Below are 15,908 nucleotides of genomic sequence, written 5' to 3' on the forward strand. Positions count from 1 at the left end.
TGATCTTTGTGAGAAACAGCTAAACAAATTCAAGGAATTGTTTTGGAATTATCGTTTCAGATGACGATGATGCAACAACATCTGGAGTTACTCTCGATGACACAGAGAAACGGACGATATTTTTGAATAAACCGCAAATACAAAAGTTCTGCAATAATCACATATCAACAGCGAAATATAGGTAAGATTCCATTTTTCGAATAATTATTTTTTCATTTCAATAAGTGTTCGCATACATATAACAGCTCACGATCTTAAATTATGAATTGAAGTATTTCGAAACTTCAGTATAGAGTCTTCATCAGAATTGCTTTGGAGAAGACCGACGTGTTTCAACTTTTCTGGAGGAATTTTCCTTACATTTGCTCGTCAAACTTTCTGTCAAGCTATGATTTATATTAATTTATTATCTAATTTTCCTCTCTTTATTTCTCTTTATAGATACATATATATATACATACTTTTTATAGATATAAAAACACTTTAAAGAGCTGCACTAGATTTTAACAGTTTGCTAAATTTCCACTCCTTTTCCGCGGATAGCCTTGTCAACGGTTCTTCTGATTTCTTACTTACATTCCGCCCATTTGATTTAGCATTCCCCTAATATATTACATTCCGTAAATTTATCCCTAAATAGTAATGTACCGCTCAAGTTGCTTTTCCCGTAATTTTCAGATATTAATAATATATTTCCAAATCACTTATAATTTATCACAACCAGAAAAAATCTAAGAGAGGATAGAGTCTTGCCTCTAGTGGTCCATGGTATCCGAGAGGGGGTAGTAGAGTCGTTATAAAGGCATTCTGAATATCTCACGAGACTAGTTGTTTTTCGGAATTTCAAAGCAACTTTCGGCACAAATAATTTTTGTATACTCAAATTACCGTGATTCATGAGGAATTGCTTCAACTGGTAGATTTTTATTTATTATTCATTCGGGAGTTTCATGAATTTATGCTTGCTCTCAAATCAAAATTTTATCTTATCCATATAGTACTCGACATTAGCTCTGATTAAACTATAACTGTTTTTAGACCCTCAAGTATACACAAATCTATCAATGGTCCAGTACCGGTAGAGTTCTTATTTACTTTCAAAATCAAATGGGAAAATACTGATACTAAAGAAATACAAAAGAGTAGTGGATAGTCATTAAAACCAGAAGAAAAGCTAAGACAACCTCTAGTACGAATTATCTAGAAAGATCTGCCCAAAACCAGTACAGACATTGGAAAAGCATTGGCAAAAAACCACAATATTCAGGTGTCGAAATCTACAATCCAGCGAATTTTGAGACAATATCTCCAATGAAAATTATACTAAATATGATATTCTTTTTAAGAAATGAATTTATTGCTGCAAGACCATAAGAGAAATCACATTATTTCTATGAAAAATGTGCGACTCCTTTTGAAATTTGCTTCCAAGCATCAGTCCTCTTTGGAGTGCCGAGAGGTAAATTCAATTTGTTCTCCATCGACGCTATTTGGTATATATAATGTACAATGAATTAGCGATCCCATCTGAGATTCCAAGTACTATAGATAAACCACGAAGGAGGAAGTGTTACCTCTTGCATTCATTTTCTCATTTGTTCAATATTCATTGTAGGTTGCTTTTTGCTGAGAGTATCATAACACTCCAAACTTACTATCATATTTTTGGACAAAATATGTTCCTGTATAATATAATAATAATAATAACAATCGTTGATGTAACAATCCATATTGGATTATATGAGATTTAAACCACGACTTTCCGTTACAACAGCCCAGCGCTCTAACCACTTGAGTCATCCGGATACACCATATGTTCCCGTATGATCATGAAAAATTAACTGACCATTAGATCTTTCAAGATGATCATGGTCCAAAGCATTCATCCAATTTGGTTAAGAATTAGATTGAGTCAAAAAAAATAATTCGAATAGTATGGTCTTCCCAGAAATCCGATCTGAACCCCATTGTGAATTTTTTGGAAGGATTAAATCAGCATGTTTGTATTCAGATATTCTCTGAAACACATGAAGAACGGAAAAAGATTTCGTGTCCTGATTAATCTGGTAATCTTGATACGCCGAAAATGCGAGTCGATAATAAAGGCAAGTGGCAAAAAATGTTCTAAAATTTGAAATTTATTGTATGTGGCTTCAGTAAATTTCTTTCCATTTTTTGGACCCCCTAAATTATTGACTATTTTTACGAAAAAACTAGACATTTGTTGATATCATTAATTTAAAAAATTGTTTAAAATGTCAATCAGAAACATTAGTTACAAAATGCGATAAACGAGATCAAAAAATATTTACCTCTTTTCACAATCATTTAATTTTATATCAATAAATTGTTTCCATTTTTTTACCCTACTGTATACTCGTATAAACAAAAATAATATCATTTCGATTGTCAAATTTGTTATCGAAACTGCTGAATTTGGAACCCAAGGTGGAGTTCGCTTCTTTCTTGTAATCAATGAATGCAGTTTGCTTAAAACCGACAATTCGACAAGTCCAATGCTGGTTACGTTATAGAGTACAGTCCGCTATCGCAGGTTGGCCGATGGATGGGCCGCCTTAAACTACATGGCTCGTAGCGGCTCTAAGCAACCACATTAGCTCCATTCCATCGCTGCATTCGTTATACCAATACTACATAAAACGGCAATTCTGAAAAGGAGTACACCAACCAACATCAAAGAAAGTCTGATTGTTCTGAAAGTCAGGAAGGTTTAGAAGCTCAATGCTTCAACTATCTGAAATAAATTGAAACTGTTGGCAGTGCTGAAAAAAGTAGAGATTCTTTATTTTGTTAAACAATATTTCTGTCTTGTCGGGTGCTAACATACAGATATCTGAAATTGAAGTCCAGCAAATTATAACTAGTATAACAGATATGCGAAATATAGTTTTTCAACTTCACAAGACAAGTTGCAACTACCCACTGACAACTTTCAGTTCTGCTACTCATACCAGCGTCAGTTTTTATCCACGCTGTGTGAAGCAATTTTCAGTACGTTAGTCGTTCTGCAGTTCTTGGCAAACTCTAGCGTTCTTCCATATTGGAACGGTCGTGTTTTCTCGCTAGTCAGTTGGTGTTCTTCCCTCAATAACGCGATTGGAGAACTCAGTAAGCCATAGTGTTGGGTCTCAACTCTTTACTTTCCAAAGCTCATTTGCGATGTTCTGTTGCTTTCCCAGATTTCATTCGTTTGATTAATTCCTCGACTTCAGTGGTGTTGTTCCTAATGGCAGGTGGAATTGTTCCTAATGTCGGCAGAGCTTGTGGAAAAGGAAGATGAATAGCTTCTTCCTTTAAAATTTGTTGGAAATATTCCACCATCTCTCCGTCGGGACTTGTCGATCGGTAAGCAGTTTATTATAAATGCAACAGAAGTGTTTGATATTCTGTGTGTATTGGTTCAGCTTTTGACATGTCGATGCAAATCTATCAACGTCCCGGTTGTCCAATTTATCATAAAGATTTTTACAATAGACTGATTGAGTAACACCAGTTGCTTCATGGCATTTCCTCCCATCTACCGTCTGATCACCCAAATGGCCTTTAGGATCCCCGTATTGACGATATAGTCATCAGCAGGCACATTTCAGGCTCGAACTTATTTGTTTACGTCCTGACGCCGATCATGCGTCAAAACCCCTTGCTCGTTTCTCGAAATGACCAAGGCTGCACTGCCGCGTCGACCGGGGTAAACGCTCTAGCATTTTTTCGAAGCTTTTTGATCAACGACGTGAACATTTTTATAAAGACATAATTTAGCTTACTATATATTTCCTTTGAGTAATAAATTTCGTCCCTCAAATTTCAAATCAATTCATCGAGTAGCCCATAATTTTCTGTTGAAAACTAATTCTAAACTACTATACAGATAGTGAAGCGTACACTGATAACAAAATATTTTATTATGGTTTATTGATTTTACAATCTCAACTTTTGATTGCAGGAGTTAAGGCTGGTGTAATAACATGATTTCCTGTTGCTAAATATTGTTCTTTCATGTTTACATTTTTCCTATTTTCAGTATAATAAGCTTTCTACCGTCATTTCTTTTCGAGCAATTTCGACGATACTCCAACTGTTTTTTCCTTTTGATTGCTCTATTACAACAAATTCCCGATGTATCCCCGACAGGACGTTATACAACATTAGTACCATTAATTTTTATATTATCTGTAAGCGCAATTAAAGAAATAGTGGAAGATATTGTAAGTTTTATATTTTTAAATTTTTATCTTTCAAAATTCATTAATTCATTAATTTTCCTAGAAACGGCATCGAGCAGATGATGAAATCAATCACAGAGAAGTTGATGTTCTTAAAGATGGCGTTTGGTCATCAGTCAAGTGGCAACAGCTAAGTGTAGGCGATATTGTAAAAGTACCTAATAATACATTTTTTCCTGCCGATCTTGTACAGCTTTCATCCAGGTAAGTAGATACCACTAGAAATTATTTACTGACCATTTTATTCCACACATGTTAAAAGTATAAATTTCGTCAATTTGAATAATACTATAAGGTTAAATAGGTTAAATACATCATTTTATCATTGGAATTCAAAACAAAGCGGAAAATAAGTAGCGGTAAAGTAAATATTATGAGCTAGTTAAAAAGAATAAGTGGGGAATCGATAATGAAATTGATAGTACTTCCCTGGCTTCAACCGTTGTTTGTATCAAAATTCCAGAGGAAGCTGATCATTTTCTCAGTGTTGGAGGTATGGACTACCTCCTTCACTAAAATCGATTGCGATTATTATTTATGAGAACTATTATCACTAAATGTGGGTCAGCTGTAATTGATGAGTAATAAACCCAGTATAGGTCGCCGCGGAGTCATCATCATTATCAACAACTCCAACAACAGATATTCGGTTTAGATTGCCTTAGGAATTCTAGACATTCCAGTTTTGCGCCGAAGTCCAGGAAAAACGCTGTTTGGCATCCTGTCATTCCACCTGAGATATTGCCTTCACCTTCGCAGAGGATTGATTCATTCTCCTCTCGAATGGGGCTAGGTGTTCGCAATTTTTCTTAATCAAGTTTCCGTGCGCGGATAGTCGTCATAGTTATATCAGTTGTGATTTTCGACCTTAGATAGAACATATTATAAAAGGTGTCGAATTTGCATTCTCATGTCTTTTTTTGTTCTGAGATGACTATTGCTAATTGATTTTGTTGCTTCTTTCATTTGAAGTTGAAACAATTCTTTCCCTATCTAAGCCTTTCAAACGCAGACGGAATGTTGACATCCACTGGGGCTGTGATCTAGGTTGCGGTACAGCATGAGAAATTGAGTCCAAAGCTTTGCTGTTGTAGATGTTTGCAAACCTGGAGGATAGCAGAAAGTCAGAATTACTATGGCAAGATAGATTTTCCAAAATATAGAGAATAGGCAAACTTCCTTTGAATGGCGCTCAGAATTATGGTAAAAGGATCGCATTACGAAAGCGTACTCAAGAATCATATGATGAAGTATTATAAATATCGAATGGATACCTAGTACCAATATGGATAATTAATTAAATCGATGCTTTTTATCAAAAAACAATTGGGAAATCGGAAGCTCGGCGTTTCAGGTATGAAAGGCTTTGTTGATAGTTTGAGTAAAAATATTTGGGTTCACGATGGCTCCATTTATACATAGCTCGTAGTGGTGTCCACGATTCTGGTAGACTGGTTTATCTGAAATCAAATTGCATTTTAAAAGGACCTAACGGGTGCAATTTTTGTAAATTTTTATTTTTTTATGATTGATTTTGGTTGAAAATACATCCCAAGACTCCTTTTTTAAGGTTTTGTGTAAACACAAAACCTTATTAAAATCGGTTTACCGTCTGTCTGTCTGTCTGTCTGTCTGTCTGTCTGTCTGTCTGTCTGTCTGTCTGTCTGTCTGTCTGTCTGTCTGTCTGTCTGTCTGTCTGTCTGTCTGTCTGTCTGTCTGTCTGTCTGTCTGTCTGTCTGTCTGTCTGTCTGTCTGTCTGTCTGTCTGTCTGTCTGTCTGTCTGTCTGTCTGTCTGTCTGTCTGTCTGTCTGTCTGTCTGTCTGTCTGTCTGTCTGTCTGTCTGTCTGTCTGTCTGTCTGTCTGTCTGTCTGTCTGTCTGTCTGTCTGTCTGTCTGTCTGTCTGTCTGTCTGTCTGTCTGTCTGTCTGTCTGTCTGTCTGTCTGTCTGTCTGTCTGTCTGTCTGTCTGTCTGTCTGTCTGTCTGTCTGTCTGTCTGTCTGTCTGTCTGTCTGTCTGTCTGTCTGTCTGTCTGTCTGTCTGTCTGTCTGTCTGTCTGTCTGTCTGTCTGTCTGTCTGTCTGTCTGTCTGTCTGTCTGTCTGTCTGTCTGTCTGTCTGTCTGTCTGTCTGTCTGTCTGTCTGTCTGTCTGTCTGTCTGTCTGTCTGTCTGTCTGTCTGTCTGTCTGTCTGTCTGTCTGTCTGTCTGTCTGTCTGTCTGTCTGTCTGTCTGTCTGTCTGTCTGTCTGTCTGTCTGTCTGTCTGTCTGTCTGTCTGTCTGTCTGTCTGTCTGTCTGTCTGTCTGTCTGTCTGTCTGTCTGTCTGTCTGTCTGTCTGTCTGTCTGTCTGTCTGTCTGTCTGTCTGTCTGTCTGTCTGTCTGTCTGTCTGTCTGTCTGTCTGTCTGTCTGTCTGTCTGTCTGTCTGTCTGTCTGTCTGTCTGTCTGTCTGTCTGTCTGTCTGTCTGTCTGTCTGTCTGTCTGTCTGTCTGTCTGTCTGTCTGTCTGTCTGTCTGTCTGTCTGTCTGTCTGTCTGTCTGTCTGTCTGTCTGTCTGTCTGTCTGTCTGTCTGTCTGTCTGTCTGTCTGTCTGTCTGTCTGTCTGTCTGTCTGTCTGTCTGTCTGTCTGTCTGTCTGTCTGTCTGTCTGTCTGTCTGTCTGTCTGTCTGTCTGTCTGTCTGTCTGTCTGTCTGTCTGTCTGTCTGTCTGTCTGTCTGTCTGTCTGTCTGTCTGTCTGTCTGTCTGTCTGTCTGTCTGTCTGTCTGTCTGTCTGTCTGTCTGTCTGTCTGTCTGTCTGTCTGTCTGTCTGTCTGTCTGTCTGTCTGTCTGTCTGTCTGTCTGTCTGTCTGTCTGTCTGTCTGTCTGTCTGTCTGTCTGTCTGTCTGTCCGTCTGTCCGTCACACGCATTTTTCTCGGAGACGGTTATAGCGATTGACACCAAATTTGGTAGAAAGGTGGGAACTGTGAACGCTCACACATACAGTGAGTTACATCCTTTTACGTTGAATTTAAGGGGGGGTCCCCATACATGCAAAAGGGGGGTGTAAATTTTTTTTTCATCAAATATAGTCATGTGGGGTATCAAATTAAAGGTCTCGATTAGTACTTTTCGAAGCCGGTCTTAGTTTTGACATTTATTGGAAACGTGGGGAGTGCGGGGGGTTGAAAGTGATCATTTCTTTAAGGGGGCCATTCTCAGAAACTACCAAACCGAAAAATCTGAAAAAAATCAGGAGACTGCCACTATATGGTGCCTTGGCTCCGAAATACCTTCCATATCGATATCTGTTCAAATAAAGTTAATAATAGTATATTACTATAATTTTTCGTAATTGGCTGGAAACCCCCCTTAAATTCATCCTAGCGGCACGAAATGTGTGATGTAGGCTATAACGTAGAGCATGATCGTACCAAGTTTGATGGAAATCCCACTATTACTAACAAATTTATAATACGTTGAAGTTGTTGCTTCTTTGAAAATTGAAGACTATGTATGCCAATATCACCCGAAAGTGGATACTCTCACATAATATATGGATATATTACGTGCTACGTACTAAGAAATACACAAAACCTTTCGTACCTGAAGCGTCCAGCTTCCGGTTTCCCGACTTGTTTCCTTTTTGGGGCCTGTTGATTCCCCAAAGTTTCCCTCTCTTTGTCTCGCACTCTCTTACTTGAGCGAAAGTCGATGATTTTGTGCTTTGGTGCCACTTGGGTCGCCTGTGACACCGTTGAGGCTGGGATGCCCGACTTTTGCTTAGGCTTTCTTATTTCTTCCTGTGAATTATTGCAAAACACTCTGATGACTCTCACCATATTCTCAATGGCTTGGTGCACGTTGTGCTTGTCCTTGATGAATTCGGACAGCTCAACTATTTTAGTCCTTTTTAGCTGCATAAAAGGGAGTTCTTCTGGGTTAGGGCTCTGTTCTCGGTGAGTCCTGGCCAGATTATTCCTCTTACTGACTCCTTCGCCGGTTTCAATTGCTGAGCTCCCATGAGCTTTCTCTTTTGCCGGCTTTGGTATTGGAGGAGATCGTAAAATTGATGAGCTTCTCCTGAATGGATCTATTTGCTGCTGCTGGAGTGCCTCTTGATCAAGTCCAATGGGTGTCGAGATGGCCTTTTTTGGCCCATCATTCTTTGCCTTTGCAATTGGTGTGCTTGACAGAGTTGTGCTTCATTTGAACGTCTCCTTCTCCAAATCTAAAACGCTTGTAGTATTAGATGCAGCGGTGGCCAAGTTGTACACCACTGAGGCATTGCGGTCGAGGGATATCGACGGCCGGGAGCCCGCTTGCTCACTTCCAATAGCCGCCGGTACTGGGGTTCCGAACTCCTGCACTATAACTTTATTCCTTCTGAATTCGTCCATGTTGGTTTTATTTTCTGTGTGTCCTTCCCATAGCCATTTTGGTCCACGCACCAGAGATGAGCAAAAACTATGCCAAGCACAGTCAGAAAAGAAAAGTACATGAACACATATTTACACATCAATAGGTATGCCCCTATCCGCCAGCTGGGATCACACGCATTTTTCTCAGAGACTGTAGCAGCGATTGATACTGGTGGAAATGTGGGAACTGTGAACGCTCACGCATACAACAAGTTACATCATGTTACGTCGAATTTAAAGGGAGGTCCCCAAACAGGCAAAAGAGGGGTGTACATTTTTTTTCATCGAATATAGTCATGTGAGGTATCAAATGAAAGGATTAGTACTTTTCGAAGCTCGTTTTAGTTTTGACATTTGTTGGAAAGGCGGGGAGTTCAGGGGGTCGAGAGTGATCATTTATTTAGCGGCGCCATTTTCAGAAACTACCCTACCGAAAAATCTGAAAAAAATCAAGAGGCTGCCACTATATGGTGCCTAAGCTCCGAAATACCTTCCATACCGATATCCCTTCAAATAAAGTTAATAATAGAATGTTACTATAATTTTCAGTAATTGGCTGCATAACCCCCCTTAAATTCATCCTAGCACCACAAAATGTAGCAATGTAGCCTGTAATATAGAGCTTGATCCTACCAAGCTTGGTGGAAATCGCACTAATACTAACAAAGTTATGATAGGTAAAATTTGTCACTTCTTTGGAAATTCAAGATTTTGAACGTCAATATCACCCGAAGGTGGATATTCTTACATAATATATGCATATATTACGTGAGACGCATTATTGGGACAAATGCACACTCATATATCCTTATAAAAGAAATACACAACACCTTTCATACCTAAGGCGTCCAGCTTCCGGTTTCCCGACTTGTTTCTGACTCTTAACATTATGATAATATTTATGTAAAATTTCATCAAAATATCTATCTTTTTTCTCATTTGAAAAAAGTAAAAACATCAAAATTTTCACCCGTCACATCCTCTTAATTTAATAATAAATTACATCATGAAATTCTTATTTATCACTAATCTGCTATTCCCTACCACTTTTTGGACATTTCATAAGACCGACTGCTCCTCCCTGACTGAAATTCTAGCGTCTCTTTTCGCGTCGCTCATGCGCCGCTCGGAACGGCTGATCTGGACTTCGTCGAGCGCTCAGCTGCGCGCTTGAGCACATCACAATCCCACTGCTGTAATTTTTCGAAGGCTTCGAATTTCAGAAAATTACTTTGCCAGTATATTCTATGCATGCAATATTAGAATTATGCAAAACGAAAAAAAAAACGATTTCTTGAAGCCGTGACACGGGATGACTCCTTTAAAAATATAGAAAATATCAATTTCACATTCTTCCGTATTAGTGAAGCTCTCAATAATGTAGCTACTACAGTTTTAATATCCATTAAACTGAAGTGGTTGCCGAATTGATATTGATACTTGATATGTTCTCAATAATTATAGTCGTAAAAAAAACTCGTTTTAATGCATATTCTATTGATTGGATAGCATGTTCCTCAGATAAATAAACAGATAAACTAGCTGAAATAAGTAATAGTAGCTAATTACATTATTTTTACGTCCATTATTCTTCGCTAGGACGATGAGTAATAATAAGTAATGCATCGTTTAAGAATGTCTTCATTTCTTTTGCTGATAATTTTGTTAGCTATTTTAAAGCAATTACTTTACAATTTTTCAGTGAGCCTCAAGGAATGTCTTTTATTGAGACCGCAAATTTAGATGGGGAGACAAATCTTAAAATACGTCAAGGTGTACCTTCTACAGCCAAATTAATTGAAACAAAAGATGTCAGCTTATTGGCCGGTGTGTTAGAATGTGAACTACCAAACAGACATCTGTATGAATTCAATGGAGTTCTTAAGGAAGAAGACAAATCGTGAGTTTAGTTTTCAAATAACTTGGATAGAAATATCTAAGGGATCACATTTACAGGTCCGTTGCGCTTGGACCAGATCAATTGCTTCTGCGTGGTGCGATTTTACGAAACACTTCATGGGTATTCGGAATCGTTGTCTACACCGGGCATGATTCAAAACTTATGAGAAATTCTACCTCAGCGCCCTTGAAGCGTTCAACCGTTGACAGACTGACCAACACGCAAATTTTGATGTTATTTTTAATACTTATTGTTTTATGCCTTGTTAGTGCCATTTTCAATGAAGTGTGGATACAATCACACTTCCGAAGTGATTGGTACTTGGGTATTGATGATGTGCTGAGCAAAAATTTCGGATACAATCTTCTGACGTTTATTATTTTGTACAATAATTTGATCCCAATATCATTGCAAGTTACATTGGAACTAGTAAGGTTTTTACAGGTGAGTATTGGGCGCCTTTGAAAATGGAATGAAAATATTAGTACTGTTGTAACATACTTACAAATAGCAACGTATTTGGACTTCTATAACTTATGAAAAATCAATTGTGACTTAACTCTTGCGGAAGAAAATTTGATATGCAAAAAAACGTTCAAGTTTTATGTATGGTACAAGCAAAGTTTAAAAACGTGAATATGCTTATCTCGTATTAAACCAAAAGTGGATATTCAGCTGTATATTGGCAGAAATTCATATTATACTAATACTATGTAATAATAGTCACTTAAAAGTTTCTTCACATGTTCACATATGTTCTAGTTAATCTTTAAGAGGGATCAATCATTTAAAGTTTCATATCATTCCAAATTGCAACGTAAATCTACATGAAGTAGGTCTATATATACTAATTTCAATGATCACGCAGGCTATTTTTATAAATTTTGATGTTGAAATGTATCATGCGGAATCGGACACCCCTGCAATGGCGAGAACATCAAATTTAAATGAAGAGCTTGGTATGGTGAAGTACATTTTCACGGACAAAACAGGAACCCTAACGCGAAATATAATGGAATTCAAAAAATGTTCTATCGCTAGGCTAATGTACTCTGTCGAAGATACACCAGAACAATCAGCACTAGTACAGGTAAAATACCGGCCCAAATATAGAATATTGTGGATATGTGATGTGGTGTTTTTCATAATACATATAACGATATGTTGTTTGCTTATTCTAGAATATACTCAACAATCATCAGACCGCTCCAGTCATAATCGAGTTCATGACACTACTTGCTGTGTGTCATACAGTAATCCCAGAACGGCTAGAAGACACCATAGCCTATCATGCTGCAAGTCCTGATGAACGAGCCCTTGTCGATGGAGCAAAACGATTTGGTTATATTTTCGACACAAGAACACCTTCTTACGTTGAAATCGATGCACTAGGAAAGCGGGAACGTTACGAAATTTTGAACGTTCTTGAATTTACGTCAGCTCGCAAAAGGATGTCTGTTATAATTCGAACGGCAAGCGGCGAAATTAAGTTATACTGTAAAGGAGCAGATACAGTGATTTATGAAAGATTGGCGCCGGATGGTCAAGCTTATCGTGAAGCTACATTACGTCATTTGGAAGAGTTCGCTTCAGAAGGTTTACGAACGTTATGCTTAGCGGTTGCCACCATACCTGAGGATGTTTACAATGAATGGAAAGAAACTTATCATAAAGCGTCGACGGCACTGCAATACCGAGAACGTAAAGTTGAAGATGCAGCTAATCTTATTGAAAACAATCTTATGTTACTTGGTGCCACTGCAATTGAGGATAAACTACAAGAAGGTGTACCTGACACTATAGCTGCCTTACTCAAAGCCGATATTTATATTTGGGTATTGACCGGCGATAAACAAGAGACTGCTATAAATATTGGCTATTCATGTAAACTAATTAGTCAAACTATGGATTTGCTTATTTTAAATGAGGATAGCTTAGATGTGAGTGTACTACTATTGGAGATTTTTACATTGTTTTCAAATTGATGTTTACTCCTAGAATACTCGTGAATGTATACACAAACATTGCGGTGATTTCCGGGACCAGTTCGCGAAAGAGAGCAACGTGGCACTTATAATAGATGGAAAGACCTTGAAATACGCCCTCAGTTGTGATTTGCGTAGAGATTTCTTAGAATTGTGCACAGCTTGCAGGGTTGTAATATGTTGTCGGGTGTCACCAATGCAAAAGGCTGAGGTACTCATTATCAGTTTTTCCGTATATGCATGTCACATAGAATCATTTCAGGTTGTGGATTTGGTAACAACGAACACAAAAAGTGTAACACTGGCAATTGGAGATGGAGCCAATGATGTGGCAATGATTCAGAAAGCGCATGTAGGCGTTGGTATCTCAGGTGTGGAAGGACTTCAAGCTGCATGTGCATCCGATTATTCGATTGGACAATTTAGATTCTTACTACGGTTATTACTGGTTCACGGGGCGTGGAACTATAGCCGCATGTGTAAATTAATTCTTTATAGCTTCTACAAAAACGTATGCCTGTATGTGATAGAATTATGGTTTGCAATTTATTCAGGATGGTACGTATAAAGTTTATAAAATCATCGAAGAAGACTCAACAACACTATCTATTGGATTATCAATGAATTATCAATTATAAATTACTACACACTACTAAGCTTTCGAGTTGCTTCTTCGAAATAGAGATCGCCATAAGGAAATTTGCTAATGTAAGCTGTTTGTCTTACCAAATTATAGGTCCGGCCAAATTTTATTCGAACGATGGACGATTGGTCTATACAACGTGGTTTTTACAGCATTGCCGCCATTCGCAATGGGTCTATTTGACAAAGTTTGTTCGGCTGAAACAATGTTAAAATATCCGGCACTTTACAAACCTTCACAAAGTGCAAAACTATTCAACGTCAAGGTGTTTTGGGTATGGATAATAAATGCTCTTATACACTCGGTGTTGCTGTTTTGGCTACCAATGTTGGCATACAAGAATGAGACCATATGGGGCAGTGGGAGAACAGGTGGATTTTTGGTTTTAGGGAATATCGTTTACACTGTAAGTTTTTAATTTGGGCTTGAAATGTTCGTTCCTAGCTAAATTTTTATATTCTTATATTTTCAGTATGTGGTCATAACAGTGTGTTTGAAAGCTGGTTTAATTACAAATTCGTGGACATGGTTAACACATTGTTCTATTTGGGGCTCAATTGCCTTATGGTTCATATTTATTGCAGTTTATAGCAATATCTGGCCAACATTACCGTTCGCTGCAATTTTTTCGGGAATGGATAAAATATTGTTTTCGTCACCATTGTTCTGGCTGGGCCTGATCATAATACCTGTTGCGACACTACTGCTGGATGTTTTGGTTAAAATGTGAGTAATCCTGTTTTTGCCTAGTTGTTAGATTATTCAAGGAAGTTTTTCAGTTGTCCCTAAATAACTTTAGTATTTACGGAGCCGCTAAACATATTTCATTAACTAATTTCTTGAAAAGCAGGAGTAATCTGATTCAGTCAATATTGCAATGAATGTGTTGAGGATGTTAAAAAGTCTTTTCCTATGGCAACTTCCCCCAATTCGCATTATTTATATGGAGCATTGAATTCACTGATTCTACTAAATCTCATTAAATTCAATTTACTGTCTCCATCTGTCTTTCAAATTTTCTCGAAAAATTAGAACCTACTTCTTGGAAATTAGTGGCCGTCCGAGGATTGAGCAATTACACCCGCAGCCATGATTTTGCAATGCGTTTGGAGAATTTTCTACCCGTACAAAAGTCAGATATAACAATAATTCAAACAATCATTTTTTTAAGCATTGAATCCATCACAGAAATATGTAGTACAATATTCCTTTGATACTGAAACTGAATACGAATACAATCCTCTTTGCTAGAAACTGCCATGACAGAACTCTTATCCGAGATTTGAGCCATGTGTAATCATGTATCCTAGCTGAGTGTTCGCCCCACTCTTATGCAATTTATGCATCCTCACTAATTGCCGTTGCTTTAAATTTCGACTGACGACACATAGTCCTCCAAAGTGATTTTCGTCACAGTATGTTCTCTTACCGTACTTGAGAAGATATCTCCTGATGTAATTTGAAGAAAACTCATCTAACAACATTCTCATATTTTGTGCGGTTTGTCTAAGAACTATATTCGAGTCGAAAACTCCATCATTTCGACCCTACAGAGGAACAGACTGTATTCTCTTGCACGCATCTTTTTTAATCCTCGAACAACAGTCACCACTCACTTTATTGAGATATTGACGTTTTCTGAACCCTTGAGGTGCAATAATGTAAACAACTTTGACCTATAGTAAAATTTCTACAAAACTTTTTTTTGTGGCATGCCCTATGTTATGAGTTTGATGTACAATTAACTGAAAAGGAAAGAAGGATAAAAACGAAATGTTCTAAGAATTTCTATCAATCGTCCTAATGTTTCCAAAGTGTTTCCCCTATAATACAGTTTACATTTCAGGTGAATTTCTTGCTTCTATAAGAAACTTAATGGGGTTATAAATTTTTAAAATTTAATAACAACCACTTTTAGCTTTACTTGAGTAACTATGGGGATGTGAGGTACCTAGATTTTGCATAGATGCTTCATTGTGCTTTTTCTTATATCTGAGAATCGTTGGTAAGTTCAATAAAAAAACTTGCTACTCGCTGCATTAGATGCATAGATAGAGAAGGCTGCATACTTTCACTAAATCTGGTGGCACACGAACATTGAATCGATTTGGTTAAGGTCACTTTTCACACTCAAAGAGCGCTGAGTAGAGTGTTTTTAAAATTGTGATAGTAATAACAAAGTAATTTGCGTTTTTTTTTTTATTTTGAAGCCAAAGAATGAAATCAGAATAAACAAGTCGGAATACCGGAAGCTCGCGCTTCGGGTATAAAGGTTTTGTGTTCATCTTATGTAAGAGACGCACATTTCTCTGTCCGTATATAGCTACAAACCCAACATAATCCTTCATATTTTTCCAAACTACGAGACATACGTACATATTAGAGCCATAGATATCACGCTCACCCTAAACAAACAAACTGCCTATTACCTGCTGTACACATATATGCACGTATCTAAATTTATCGTACCCATATTTCCGATTTACGTCTTATATCTATCTGAATTAGGCACTAGCCGCAAAGTTCATTAGCACGCATATATTATATACCTACATATATTATATACCTACATATATACATGTCTGGTTGACAAATAACTAAAAAACTAAAACAAAATAATTGTCTGCGACCCAATTCATAAGAATTCATTTCGTTGTGGTATTGACGAATTGACATGTGATGATGACGTCATGCGGGTTGTAGAGTGCACGAAATTCACAAAAAATTGTAAAGTTTCACCCCCAATAA

The 15,908-nt window shown here is 37.6% G+C and overlaps 1 protein-coding gene across 14 annotated transcripts in view; it reads left to right on the plus strand.

Annotated features, from left to right (window-relative positions):
- LOC119653569 (probable phospholipid-transporting ATPase IA) overlaps window positions 1-15,908 on the plus strand; it is a 174,690-nt gene that overhangs the window by 131,537 nt on the left and 27,245 nt on the right. For all 14 annotated transcript variants that reach the window (XR_005249721.1, XR_005249722.1, XM_038058294.1 and 11 more), the window contains 11 exons: window positions 61-181; window positions 4,043-4,226; window positions 4,288-4,448; window positions 10,335-10,532; window positions 10,589-10,976; window positions 11,401-11,622; window positions 11,714-12,472; window positions 12,531-12,728; window positions 12,780-13,075; window positions 13,254-13,566; window positions 13,633-13,886. Coding sequence is in view for 12 of the 14 variants with exons in the window: in XM_038058294.1 (XP_037914222.1) it covers window positions 61-181; window positions 4,043-4,226; window positions 4,288-4,448; window positions 10,335-10,532; window positions 10,589-10,976; window positions 11,401-11,622; window positions 11,714-12,472; window positions 12,531-12,728; window positions 12,780-13,075; window positions 13,254-13,566; window positions 13,633-13,886 (3,094 nt within the window). In the remaining 2 variants the exon portion in view is untranslated. The remainder of the gene's footprint in view (window positions 1-60; window positions 182-4,042; window positions 4,227-4,287; window positions 4,449-10,334; window positions 10,533-10,588; window positions 10,977-11,400; window positions 11,623-11,713; window positions 12,473-12,530; window positions 12,729-12,779; window positions 13,076-13,253; window positions 13,567-13,632; window positions 13,887-15,908) is intronic.

Source organism: Hermetia illucens, chromosome 4 (genome assembly GCF_905115235.1).
Source record: "Hermetia illucens chromosome 4, iHerIll2.2.curated.20191125, whole genome shotgun sequence".
Classification (NCBI taxonomy): domain Eukaryota; kingdom Metazoa; phylum Arthropoda; class Insecta; order Diptera; family Stratiomyidae; genus Hermetia; species Hermetia illucens.